This window comes from Pygocentrus nattereri, chromosome 12 (genome assembly GCF_015220715.1).
Source record: "Pygocentrus nattereri isolate fPygNat1 chromosome 12, fPygNat1.pri, whole genome shotgun sequence".
NCBI classification, from domain to species: domain Eukaryota; kingdom Metazoa; phylum Chordata; class Actinopteri; order Characiformes; family Serrasalmidae; genus Pygocentrus; species Pygocentrus nattereri.
Genome location: NC_051222.1, coordinates 29359532 through 29373519, shown reverse-complemented (window position 1 = coordinate 29373519; position 13988 = coordinate 29359532). Strand labels below are relative to the sequence as shown.

At 40.8% G+C, this 13988-nt stretch overlaps 1 protein-coding gene across 1 annotated transcript; it reads left to right on the top strand.

Moving 5' to 3' along the window:
- Nucleotides 1-410: 410 nt before the first annotated feature.
- Nucleotides 411-12374, top strand: ifngr1 (interferon gamma receptor 1). The gene is given in 7 exon segments (NM_001360861.1): nucleotides 411-829; nucleotides 5462-5594; nucleotides 7451-7629; nucleotides 7768-7949; nucleotides 8419-8563; nucleotides 9449-9585; nucleotides 10206-12374. Coding segments are annotated over 7 exon segments (1131 nt in total). The 5' UTR covers nucleotides 411-765; the 3' UTR covers nucleotides 10497-12374.
- Nucleotides 12375-13988: the final 1614 nt, after the last annotated feature.

The following is a 13988-nucleotide window of genomic DNA, read 5'->3' as shown; positions in this document are numbered from 1 at the left end:
GCTGGTGAATGAGCGAGTGAGTGAATGAGAACGCGAGGGAGTGAATTAATAACAACAAGCAAGCGAGAGCGAAAAGAGTGAAAGAGAGTGAGAGCCGGTGAGTGAATAAGAGTGAATGCGAGAGAACGAGAAATTAGGCAGAGTGAGAATGAGAGTGAGCGGGAGTGAAACAGAGAATAAGGGAGTGAGCGAGCAAGTGAGTGAGTGAGTGTAAGCGAAATACAAGCGAGCTTCAAAGGCAATTCAACTCTAAAGTCCCCCCCCCCCCAGTGTAGTGCAGGTGGGCGCCAGCAGGGGGCGCCAACGGACCTGGAATCGGCGGTAAAACACGCTCCTCCCCACGGCACGTGCGCTCAGGTAGGCTCAGCGCGTGCCTTTACCTGTTCCACGAACGTCGGTGAAGGAAATCGGTTTAAATTTGTGTTCAGATCCGAGCTTTTGATCTCTGTAACCGTTTGGAACGCAGTTCCGTTTAAACGCGCCGTTTTCAAAACGTTCTAAACTGTCATTCAGGTCCAAGGCGACCGCTGAGCGCGCGCGGCTATTTATATAGGTCTCAGAAGGAAGCGAGCAGACACGGGGGAACCGCGCGCGTCACTTCGCTCCACGAAGTCGCTAGGAAACGTTTCCACGGAGGAGCCTCAGCCTCAGCGTCGGCCTCGGACCGGAGCCCGGAGCCCTTCCACATCCAGACGCTTAGAACGGCTCGCTTCTTGCCTGGGGGGCTTGACTGAACCGCACGAGGGGCGTTCTGAGCGGTGAACGATGCGGGCTGAGCTCGGCGGGGTCGCCGTCTTCACTGCCGTCCTCCTGAGTGGCCTCACAGCGGGTGAGTAGAGCCGAGGTTCCATTTCTCGGGAGGAAAGCTGAGCTGAATTTTGTACGCGGGGCTTTAAAACTGGAGGTTTTCACAGACATGAAGTGCGTCTTATTATAAGAAGCCATAAAACTGGTTAACGGCTATTAAGATACAGCATAAAGGCTGGATTATCAGTGGTCTCAGTCCAGGTCCACGGTTTAGACCCGCGGTCCAAAGTGTGTGGAGGTGACGCATTAACTGGGTAAAAGCTGAGGTTTATGGCTCGAGATCAGGAACAGTCCGAGGACTCCAGACACGAAGGTTCTTATCCACACCGTGAGACGTTCTGGGGTCCTGGGCACAGACCAGTCCTGGTTCTTAGTCCTGATGGTCTAAAATCTGATACCAGTGGTTTACTTTGATTTACACCTGAGGCAAGACGTCGTCTAGACTCTCAAAAAAAAGACGGTTCTTTAAGGGTTCTTTAGTCGAGAAGATGGTTCTGTATAGAACTATAAACACTCAAAACAACAGCTGCAGGGATTAATGTTGTGAAAGGGTTCTTGATAGAGAATGTGCTGTAGATGGTTCTATATAGAAGGTTTTTTTTGGAAAGGCTTCTCCATAGCACCCAAAGGGTTCTCCGACTGTTACAAGTCTGACTTCGTAACAATACCACAACCTTTATTGGTGCTATATAGAACCCCTTTCAAAAAGCATCTACAGCACGTTCTCTATGAATCTGAAGAACCCTTTCATGACACTAAGAACCCTTTAAATGTGCTCGAGTGTGTACACTAGAGTTAATCAGACTGGAAAACTGATATCTATCTATCTATCTATCTATCTATCTATCTATCTATCTATCTATGGGTCTGTCTGTCGGTCTGTTTATGGGTCTGTCTGTCAGTCTATTTATGGGTCTGTCTGTATCTATCTATCTATCTATCTATCTATCTATCTATGTATGTATCTGTCTGTCTATCTATCTATCTATCTATCTATCTATGTATGTATCTGTCTGTCTATCTATCTATCTATCTATCTATCTATCTATCTATCTGTCTGTTTGTCTGTCTGTCTGCGTATCTGTCTGTCTATCTATCTATCTATCTATCTATCTATCTATCTATCTATCTATCTATCTATCTATCTATGGGTCTGTCTGTCGGTCTGTTTATGGGTCTGTCTGTCTGTATCTATCTATCTATCTATCTATCTATCTATCTATCTATCTGTCTATCTATCTATCTATCTATCTATCTATGGGTCTGTCTGTCGGTCTGTTTATGGGTCTGTCTGTCAGTCTATTTATGGGTCTGTCTGTCTGTATCTATCTATCTATCTATCTATCTATCTATCTATCTATCTATCTATCTATCGTTCTGTCTGTCGGTCTGTCTATGGGTCTATCTGTCAGTCTGTCTATGGGTCTGTCTGTCTATCTTTATATATTGGTCTTTCGGTCTGTCTGTCGGTCTGTCTGTCTATCTATATATATATATATATTGGTCTTTCGGTCTGTCTGTCTGTCTGTCTGTCTATCTATATATATATATTGGTCTTTCGGTCTGTCTGTCTGTCTGTCTGTCTATCTATATATATATATTGGTCTTTCGGTCTGTCTGTCTGTCTGTCTGCTACTAAAACAACAAATGAATAAACACGCATGTAGGATGTTCTTCCGGCTGTGCAGTTTCGGCACACACACACACACACACACACACATGCACACACACACACACACACACACACACACACACACACACACACACACACCGACTGGTTTCTTTGGGTGTGCGCTTCAGATTTAGTGTGCTGGTATTTCTGCACTTCCTCACACACAGAGGTAGGCAGAGGAGCCCAGATCTTCCCTGCGGTAACGAAGTGTTATGTAGACGCTGTGTTCTTGTGGCACTCAGTACCTACAGCGCAGTCTGTTATAGGACCCAGATTGGCAGTTATTCAGTTACATTTAGTCATAATTATCCAACTTCCCGCAAAGTGTGTGTAAAAACACCACAGCTCATCTACGGTAAATCAGAAACTAGCCTTTCAGGTTTTGCTGCTTCTTAATACATACAGCGTCTCTCAGCCTATGAACAGACGTTTGAAAGCTTCTCTCTGTCTGTTTGGCATCCTTTTAGTGTAAAATCAGATGCTAAAGCAGCAAAGCAGTACAGGAGACAGTGAGACACCAGTCTGTTAAGTGACCATGTTCACTGATTTGGCTATTAAGTTCACTGATTGGCTATTACATTTAGTTGCAATGATCCAACTACTTTTCCCGAACAGTGTGTCTAAAATAAAAACACTACAGCCCGTTTACAGTAAATCAGAACATAATCGTTCAGGTTTTGCTCCTCCCCTGTTGCTCACACATTCTTCATCTGAACTTAACTGATGCAGCTTCGTCTTACAAAAATGACTCAGCCTGACAGGCATTTCTGAGGAAGTCAAGCTTGCTTACTGAGCTTTCAGAAGAAGCCTAGAAGAGATATAATGAAGGTAGTCAGCACTTCACCATTCAGTGAATCACGGCGTGCAGGAATTACACAGAAAGTGTTCTTTGGCGTGACATCTCATTCCAAAGAGCTCCTTTTGGGAACCCTGCTCATTATCGGGTAGACCTGCCATTCTGAAGAAGCTTCTCAGCTGAATGTTTCTGTGTTTATTACACTTATTAGAAACTCCTCTCTTGTAGCACCTCCTTGCTGTAGTGCCGTTAGAGTTAAAAGCTCATCTGGTAATGGACATTTCAGCCGTTTGTCCACAGCACATTCAAATCCAGAACTTCCCAAACAGGAACCAACAGAACGTCTGGTTGTAGTTTTAGTTCCAATTCATTTTCCATCTGGTTGGGGCAGCTGGATCCATCATAATAATTGTGATTGCACTGATTGGTCATGTAACAGTGCTTGGAGACTTTGGCCCAGTCCCATTTCACCCAGCGCCTCTACCACTTGGCCCTAAGCCCTCTGTTTTTCGCATTCACGTCTAGGAGAAGGGTGTCATGACTGATGTTGAGATAGAGGGTTAGGGTGAAGTGTTAGAGCTACATGGTCCTCCAAATGAAGGTTTTTCAGAGGTAAATGGAGTGATATGAGAAAAAAGACCAAAGAAACCCTCATTGACAGGCCCAAGATGAATTGTGTACCAACAGATGAGTTACAGTATGTAACTATGAACCTGCACTTCCTAATCAAACAGGTTTAAGTACCTAAAAAACTGGCAACTCACTGTAGTTTTGCCTTAAGCTGTATGCTCAAACATGCTCCAAGCTCTGCTCTTCACGCATCACCAAAACGCAGAGAATGACAGAGTGAAATTATTGAGACTTCAGCACTTAGAACTAGAGAAACAGGTCTAAATGCCTCTCATGCTGGCCTGTAAACACCCTCCCATCTCTCTCTCTCTCTTGCACACCCACTTGCCATGCTGTAGTGTCTCTGTACAAGTCAACATGTAAAAGCTCTTAGCAGAGATGCCATGCCTCAGAATGTATTGTATAAAGCTAAGGAATTCCCTCATTTGGGTATTTCTCGAGGAGAATGTGTTGTAAGAGCATTCATCTGCTGTAGAAATGAAACCCTTTTTTGCTTAAAGTGGTACCAAACAATTTAACCCCTTAAAATCCCATTTTTTTTTACATCCTAAGACTTATTATTCAGTAAGTACAGGGGCTTCATTGCAAACTGGTTGAGCTATTCTTAGTTTATAGAAGTGTGTAATAAAACTCTAATAAATGAGTGTGTAATAAATGAGCCTGCCAGTGGGTCCTGGCCATTTAAAGGGTGTCTCTATCCTCAGGAGCAACTGATCATAAGTGAGTGCCTGAGACACTGAGTGCATTTCTATGCACTTAATAATATGATACCTGCAGAAAATCAGATTTTTTCAGCAATCCAATCATGTTTACATGCACTTGAGTAATCAGATAATGGAAAATGGGTCTACATGACAAAAATCGGATTTCTGCTTTGCAACCAGCCAATAAACTCACAGAAGACGATGTGAAATAAACATAACGTAAAACTCAGACTTCATGCCGTGGCCTTTTTTTCTGCCTGAAAATATGAACATACATCATCTAGAAGATGAAGAATATTTAAATTCTATATTTCATGTTTGGTTTCAGGGCCGCCCCAAAGTGTTTTTCTGCCATGTTGTGGCAAAGCTGCTTGCTTATTTCAGTTATCGCAATCTGTTCTCGCGCATGCAAGATCAGGAAGTAATCAGAGTTTACATGCACTGAGAAATCTGATCACTGAGCTGAAGTTCAGCTCTACTGGATTTCTTAGAGTTCTAGATTGGAGATGGTGTTTGTGACCCGCAGAATTATCGGATGACTGCAGAAATCTGATTACGATCAGATTATTGGGTGCATGTGAATACACTCACCGAATACGAGTGACATGAATTGATCTGGCTGAGCTCTGCAGGTTTAGGTTGGACAAACTTTGTAGAATGTTGTCAAAAATCCCATGAACCTAATGAGAAACTCATTTTTTTTGTCAAAATACTTTGTTCTACAAGGCATAATTAGACAAAAACGAAGGTATTATTCATTTCAGTTATATTTTATTAGGCTGGTGTTCTATGAAGGCGATTTAGTTGCTGCTAAATCCTTGGTTTCATCTCCTCTCTCATTCTGTTCTTCAGGTTCTTCATTTGAGCTACCGTCCCCTTCCAATGTGACTATAACATGTGACAGTTATGGTGTTATGGTGTCCTGGACCTCCTCAGGTCTCAGTGAAAATGCTTCCTTCAATCTGCAGCTGAAATCAAACAATCCGTAAGTTTGACACTCCACTAATGTGTAGGAGGATTTTTTTCCACCTTATGGAAACGGCTTACATGTTTTATAAATAGAGGTATCAGCAAGTGTCTAGCAACTCACATTAATGTAGCCAAACTTTTTCCAAAGTCATAAGCTGCATGATGAATTTTTATTGCACTGCCCAGCATGGAGTGTTTCCAAGATATTCCATTTCATCCTGCTTCTAATTAGACCAATGAAAATGTTCTAGATTACAGTAGTCTTATGTTGAGCTCCTTGAACCAGAAATGCTATTACCGAAGGAGCTCTGTGTTTGACAGATTATACAAGATGATTCTGATTTGCTACAGTGATATTATTTAGCAGACTTTATATTGCTGGATTAAATCCTGGGTCTTGTCTGTAACCTCTCATATTATAGCACCACACCACCCCAGTTAAAACAAATCCAGCTTGAATATGGCTTAAAATATATAAACAAAAAACGCTGTACCAACAAACCTGCACTGCAAACCACTGTAAGGAGCTTCAACTAATTAATTTTATTATCCATAACTAACTAACTTTAGTTACTCGCTAATTCACTTCATATACACTTGTTGTAAATATAATTCCTGCAGCATGTTCCAAAAAAGTTGGGACATGGGTGTGTTTACTACTATGTTTCATCACTTTTCCATTAAACAACATTCTGTAAGCGTAGAGGAACTGAGGATACCAACTGTTGCAGTTGTCAAAGTGGATTTTTCCCCCATTCTTGCTTGATATAACACTTCAGCTGCTCAACAGTCCAGGGTCTCCATTGTCGTGTATTGCGCTTGATAACTTGCTGTACATTTTCAGTGGGAGGTCTGGACAGCAGACAGGACAGTCCTGCACCTGTACTTTCTTACTGTGAAGCCATGCTGTTGTAAGGTACAAAATGTGTCTTGCCATTGAAACAAGTATGGATGTCTCTGAAAAAGACGTCGTCTAGATGGCAGCACATGGTGCCTCCACAGCTGTGCAAGTTACCTATGCCATTGACTGGCTTCGGAACTGTCAGGATGATATTTGTCCTCTTTGGCATGAAGAATACAATGTCCATTATTTCCAAAAGCAGTTTGAAAGGTGGACTCATTAGACCACAGCAGACATTTTCATCATTGTATCACTCTATCTCAGATGAGCGTTAGCCCAGAGAAGTTGGCGATGTTTCCGGATATTGTTGATATATGGCTTTGCATTGTAGAGTCTTGACAGGGTCATATTATAAAATCTGGAGTGTCTGCCAAACTGTGAAATTACAACCCAGTCAGTTTTTTGTGGACTTCCAGGTCAGAAAACATGGGATACAACAAGCCATTGAGATTTGACTCAAGTGCAGGCTCAGAATTATACCGCGCCCCATCCGAGAATCTCCACTGAAAGCTTAATTTGTGAAAGTGTGCCATTTGTTTCTCGCAAGTGCCGTAATAAGCTAAGCACAGGAACTGCTCTGTTGTTGGCTGCACCCTAGTAGATAAAGCTTATTTTTGAAGGCAGTGTACCAGCTACAGTTTGCAAAAACCTGTATAAAACCTGTACTAACCACTTTTAAAGTTGATAAACCAGGTAAATATATAGGTTAAATATTAAATATTTCTTGTTTGTGCTATTTTCAATTAAATATTTCTGACAGCTCATAAATCTCTGCTTTTATTCACATTTTACCTACATTTGTGGGATTGGGTTTGTATATATATAATAAAAAATATGTTTTTCTATTGATTATTTTGACTCAGTTTTTAAAAGGAAAGACAAAGACTCTTTGAACAAAAACATGCATAGACTTTAAAATGTTTCAAAACAACTGACAAAAGAAAATATATAAGCTGCTCTGTTCTGTGCAGGTCTCCGCACATTTTTATCAATACAAGCAGTCATCAATACAACATATCGGAGCTGCTGCAGGATACGGGGTACAATCACTACCTTGTGGAAGTAAAGGCCAGGGATGGCGAATACGAATCACCGCCTGCAGATTCAAAGAAGTTCTCTTTCAGTTATCTACAAAATGCAGACATTCAATGTAAGTTTCGATATTTGTCTATGTTTTGACACCATCTTCCTTTATTACTTCCTTGTCAACACAAAAACCTATATGTTTGATAATGTTTGAATCTAATAAGCCCATTGAAACTTATATGACCATGTTTTCTTTTCTCAGGTAACCTTGCGTTCCCTCCGGTTGACTTGATTCCTGGAGAGCGCCGGCTGTTTTTTAGGTTCAGCAACCCTTTACAGCTGTACAGACGCACACCTGCTCTGCGCAGCCTCACTGCTGCGGAAAGTCTGTGTTACGATGTTTTCGACAATCGGGCAAGAACCAATAGAACTGAATACATTACAGTTACGCACCTTTACAAGCATACATACATTTACGCTGAAACACTGTTAAGGAAAATCTGCATACCTTGCATGCATGTCAAACTAGCTAGCCTTCTTTAACCCTCAGAAGTCTGGAATTGTTGCAGTGATTTATCGCTACATAAATAATTAATTATATGAATTATATTCACCTTAGCTTTACATTCCCTGTCAGATCCCTGATCCAATATTGTTTGCATGTCACCTGATTCCCCACACAGTTCTGCAGATGACGACTGCAGTTATACACATAAAGAACTTTCATCATAGGTAGCCAGAACTTACCTGAAAAGGTGATGTCAAATTATGCTGTGCTCATCACAGATGACTGCAAGTCCCCACAGGTTCCCCAATCCACAGTCCGAAGCTTTAAGAGTTCATCATCCAAGCATGCCAAAAAGGGCTAATGTCAAAACGAACATGTAAGGTAAAATAATTGTTTCTGTTTTAGTTCGAGTGCACTTCGAAAACATGTGAGGGTAACGTGTCATTCCCAGTGGAGCAAGAGGAATACTGTGTGAAACTCTCTGGACGGATCAGACAAACCAGACTCGAGGAAACAAAATATCTGTGTTATTGTGGCAGCCTTGGGCCCAGTGAGTATATACACAAAAGCATCAACAACAGCTTTGCTGATATTTGTGGAATTTCCCAACTTTTAAAGAATTTAGGGGGGTCACAATTTAAAAGAAATTTTACCCTCTCAATAAATAGTCAGTCATTGCACGTTTTACATTTGCAGTTTGCACGATGATTTCTATTATTATTATTAAGTGCCGTCAAGTCATTTCCAACTCCTGATGACCGTATGGACAGTGATTCTGTCATGATCCTATGATTCTGTCAATCCAACACAATGGGCAGCACTTTGAACACATTTTATAAGTGGTCAGAAACTTGTAAATAACTCATGAAAGAATAAAGTTACGTTAAAACCAAGCACACCATTGTTTTTCCTGTGAAATTCCCAATAGGTTTGATGTGTCACACGACCCTCTTCCCATCGAAAAAAACTAAAGTTGGATCCAAAATGGCCGACTTCAAAATGTCCGCCATGGTCACCACCCATCTTGAAAAGTTTTCCCCCTCCCATAAACTAATGTGCCACAAACAGGAAGTTAATATCACCAACCATTCCCATTTAATTTGGGTGTATCCATATAAATAGCCCACCCTGTATATTTACTGTAGTAATATTTTACTTTGGGTATCTACTTTAACTCAAGTGCATGGTTTGTGTACTTCCTCCGCCACTGAGTAGTCTTTATATAGACACTACTGAAGCCCCTGCTTTTCACCTTACTTATAAGGGCCGTGGTTTAATCTGCTGATTTGTTAGCAGCTTGTACAGTGTTAATGCATATTTTAAATTCTCCTGCTGGGCTTTTTACAGTAAGAAACAGAGCCTGATAGACATCTGTTTATATGCGTTTTTGAAGACCGCTGAAGGTAACCTTTATTTGTCTTTGGATCTTTTACAGGGGTACCAATCACTGTATACCTCATTCCACTCTTCCTTTTTCTACCGTGTTGTGCGTTATCTTTGGCCTACTTTCTGGCAAAGGAAATCAACAAGAAAATGAAGAAGAAATATCTTTCCAAATTTCCAAAACCTTTGGTAAGTTTTAACATGAAAAATATACCTGTCACTATTTATTAGCAGACCTTCATAGGTAGATATGTTTTCAGCTCATTGGTACGACTAAATTCAGCTAGCGCCGCCATGCAGTTCAATTGAGAATCATGGGAGCGCTGCTAAATGTACTGATTAACTAATTAACATTTTCCCAACTTTTATGGGTTGAGGTTTGTACTAGTCAGTAAATACTGTTGGATAAAAAATCATTTATAAATGATCCCATATTTCCCAAGGGACATATGTAGATTAATGTTAACATTTGTTGAATTTATTCAGATCACTGACATCACTAAATTAGGTCTTTCATGAAATGAAATGAGTAAAGTTTGCATGTAATTGATCAAATAACAATTTGACTGTCAATTTGTTGATTTTCTAAGTGAAAGTAGGTTAACACAGACAAAGAACTTTTGCACATTTTAATACACAAAAAATTGCTAAATTTAACATCCTGGAAAAAAAACATTGAATATGGTCTTTGCCACAAAAGTTATGGCACATTTTAATATTTCATATTAAACTCAGCTAAATGCAGCTAAAGACTAATACTTAATACTCAGTGCTTGATTGTGTGCTTAATGTCATTTCTGGTTTGACAGAGACTACCATTTGGACCAAGCATAGACCAGACCATGTTCATAATTGTGGAAGATGATCATTTTGAGAATCGAGTAATAAAAGTAATCCATACTAAAAGTCCTGATGCCTCATCAGGAAGCTCTACCCCACCCTACCTTAAATCTTCACATTTGTCTCACCATTCCTGTGGTAACGACTTGGCAAAGGATCCTGAAGGTGGTGAGCTGAAAGAAAAACTTATCGATCCTTACAGTAATGGAGCAGAGATGTCAACTGGTGGCTTGCCGTCAGGTTACGACAGACCTCATTGAAATTAGCCCTGGGGACACTGTGGAGGCCTACACTACTCGAAGGGCTTCGGGAGATAATTGAATGTCTAAAATCTGCTGGAGCTCCATCTGCTAATAAGAACATGCTTATAAAAAGAAAAAAGAAGCTAAAGTTTGGGAGAAACTTGGTGGTGCAAAGATGTAGATTGTGGGGCTGCAACTAATGATCGTTTTACTGGTTTGGAAGAGAACTTGAATATCTGCTTTAAGCTTGAAGGCTGGAACTCCTGTGAGAGAGTCAGAGTCAACAGTTGGGAGACTAAATTGAGTAGTGTGTCTGATTTTTGGGCTCCCGATCACATTCAGACCAGTTGGAGAGCATCAAATGTTTGTTTTTTTCCAGCTGACTCTTGAGCATAATCTCAACGATGCCGTTACAACAAGCTCCTCCAGCAGCCACTTAAGCAAGACAAGAAAAATAAGAAGACATTCATGGCAAAGCTTTTGAATGAACTGAGTTTAATTCATGTACATCTAAAACTCTGAAAAATGACCACACCAAACACGTCTTTATGCCCATGATCCTCAGTTAAATGTTTCTTTACTGTGGCAGCACAAACAGAACAGCAGGCGCTCCACATTTATTTGCATGAGGTTAGTTCAGCTCAGTAACAGCTCAGAAGTTGAGTAGTGTGTGGTCTCCAATGTTTCAGTTGACCAAAAAATGTGCAGGAAATAGTCTGATAGTGTGAGACGTCCAGTCATTTTATAGTCCGTGAGGGCTTTAAAAGTCATGTAGCATTTCAAAGACTACAGTAGACAATGTGCCATCTTATTTGTCAGATGTTTCTGGTGCACTCTCAGGAAAAAAAGGGACGAAACTGTCACTGGGGTGGTCCCCTCAAGGGAACATCTCAGTACCTTTAGTCAGGGAACATAACTACAATAATCCATTGAAATCATATTGTGTAAGTTGTACTGACTCCACACACCCCGCCTCATCTCCAGGCTTCTTGTTCGGTTATAACTTTAAAACATTCGGTTATGAAAAGGTACAAACGTACTTTTCACCTGCATAAATTGATTTAAGGTCCACAGTCTGACCTTAAAACCACTGTTGTACATTTGAAAGAATATTTACGTTGTTTGTACCTTGATGAACAAAGAAAATTACGTGCACAGAAGCTTCCAACAGTTAACCAGCTAACATTGCCTAGTTAGTCTGGCCTTTTCAGTCACATCCTTAGCAGTGTAATCTATTGCCATTCCTGTAATAATTATTCAGATACTGCCACATTCAACTGTAATAACTCATGGACTCAGGGACCTGTGCACATTGCTAGCATATAGTGGTACGGTAAGCTATTTCAAGCACAGTCCAGGTGTGTCATAGGAATACTACAGCTTAAAAGCACATTTGCGTATCACAGTTTTTCAGAATTGTCACTGTTCACAGCTCATCACTTTATCGATTAGCTGTTGCAGCCTTAATAGTTTGAAGTTTCTGAGATGTGTATGAACACCTTGTTGCCTAAAATGGTCTTAAAAAGAACCAGTGCGGAGCACAAATGATGTTTTAAGCCATGTCACTCACGTCTCTGGGGAAACAGGCTCCGAGTATCTGATGGTAAGACGTCAGTAGAATGTGTCTAGGAACTGTTTCAGAGTCCAATCCTGCATGACCTTCATGTTTTCTCTGTTCTGTTTTCCAGTACACCTGTGCCAGCTAATTTGAGAGTGCAGCTGTGTCACAAGCTTGAATGTAAGAAAAACATGGACTAGAGTTGCTCAGGAATTGGATTGTATAGGTGCAATGTACATGCATTATATTGCCAAAAGTATTCACTCGCCTGCCTTCGCACACAAATGAATTTGAGTGAGATCCCATTCTTCATCCATAGGGTTTAATATGATGTCGGCCCACCCTTTGCAGCTATAACAGCTTCAACTCTTCTGGGAAGGCTTTCCACAAGGGTTAGGAGTGTGTTTATGGGAATTTTTGACCGTTCTTCCAGAAGCGCATTTGTGAGGTCAGATCCTGATGTTGAACGAGAAGGCCTGGCTCACAGTCTCTACTCTAATTCATCCCAAAGGTGTTCTATAGGGGTTGAGGTCAGGGCTCTGTGCAGGCCCTTCAGGTTCTTCCTCACCAAACTCGCTCATCCATGTCTTTATGGACTTTGCTTTGTGCACTGGTGCGCAGTCCTGTTGGAACAGGAAGGGGTCGTCCCCAAACTGTTCCCACAAAGTTGGGAGCATGAAATTGTCCAAAATCTCTTGGTGCTGAAGCATTAAGAGCTCCTTTCACTGGAACTAAGGGGCCGAGCCCAACTCCTGAAAAACAACCCCACACAATAATCCCCCCTCCACCAAACATTAAACTTGAGTGAATACTTTTGGCAATATAGTGTGTCTAAGGGGATAACACAACTTCCAGTTGGTTTTTATATCTGCAGCTTCATATTACATATATATTAGGGGTGTTATGATATGCATTAATATTTTATAGGGGGGGTTGTGAAACAGGTGCTTGTCTTTTAAAAGGGTATCTCTTGCGTTCATTAAAGCCGGAAAAAAAAATAGGGAAAAGGTATATGTGCCTAGTATTGTGTTGCAATGCATATTATGGAATTTATCGTTACACTCTTAATGCTGTAATGTTTTGTATATTTAAAATTTTTTATTACAATACTTGTACAAGTATATTGAGGAATGTATTTTTTTTTTTTTTACATATTTCCTATGTGTCTTTTGGGTCTAAGCTCATTCTGTGGTGTTGGTTCAGCTCTTGGACTGCTTTCCTGCTGCCAGCACCTCTGGGAATTTATTAGTAAAATTAGTAAATGGCACATAACAAATAACATGTACTATCAGTCACCTCCGCTGTTTGATCTCCAGATTAGCACTCCCAACAAGATTCTGGCAGGGCCAGCAGTTTTAATGTGAAAGACCTTAAACGCCGTGTACAGTTGGGGGAGGAAGTGCACTTTTATTACTGTTCCAATAAAGCCTGGGGCAGAGGTTACGTGGCATTATATTCAGACGGCTTTGCCTGAAGCAGTTTGACATGAAGCTGAAGGTAAACAGTAGCTTTCAGGCTGCATTACTAATTCCGTCATAATGAAATCTCACATCTGCAGAATGGTAACCTTGTAGGAGCTGTTCAATGGAGTGGATACATGAACGAACTTTTATTACAAGTCATTCTGGACCATTTCTGTTCATCATGAAATGTTTGAACGTTTTCAAACGGTACTATATATGAAGAGTGAAAAAGGAGCTGGTATTAGACGTGTAGAAATACTGTACTTTTAAAGGTTACGGCTCATTAGAATATGTTTGCGCCTTCAAGGCAGCTCTGTGTGAAGTTCTATGAAGCCAGAACACTGCAGGTTCCGAAAAATTATTGATACTGTCTGTAGAAAAGATACTGGCAGTCTGACACAAATCAGATTGTGTAATCCGATTAAAGTGTTTACTTGCATTTGGGTAATCAGATAATGGGAAAAAACTTCAAGTCCATATGAATCAGAT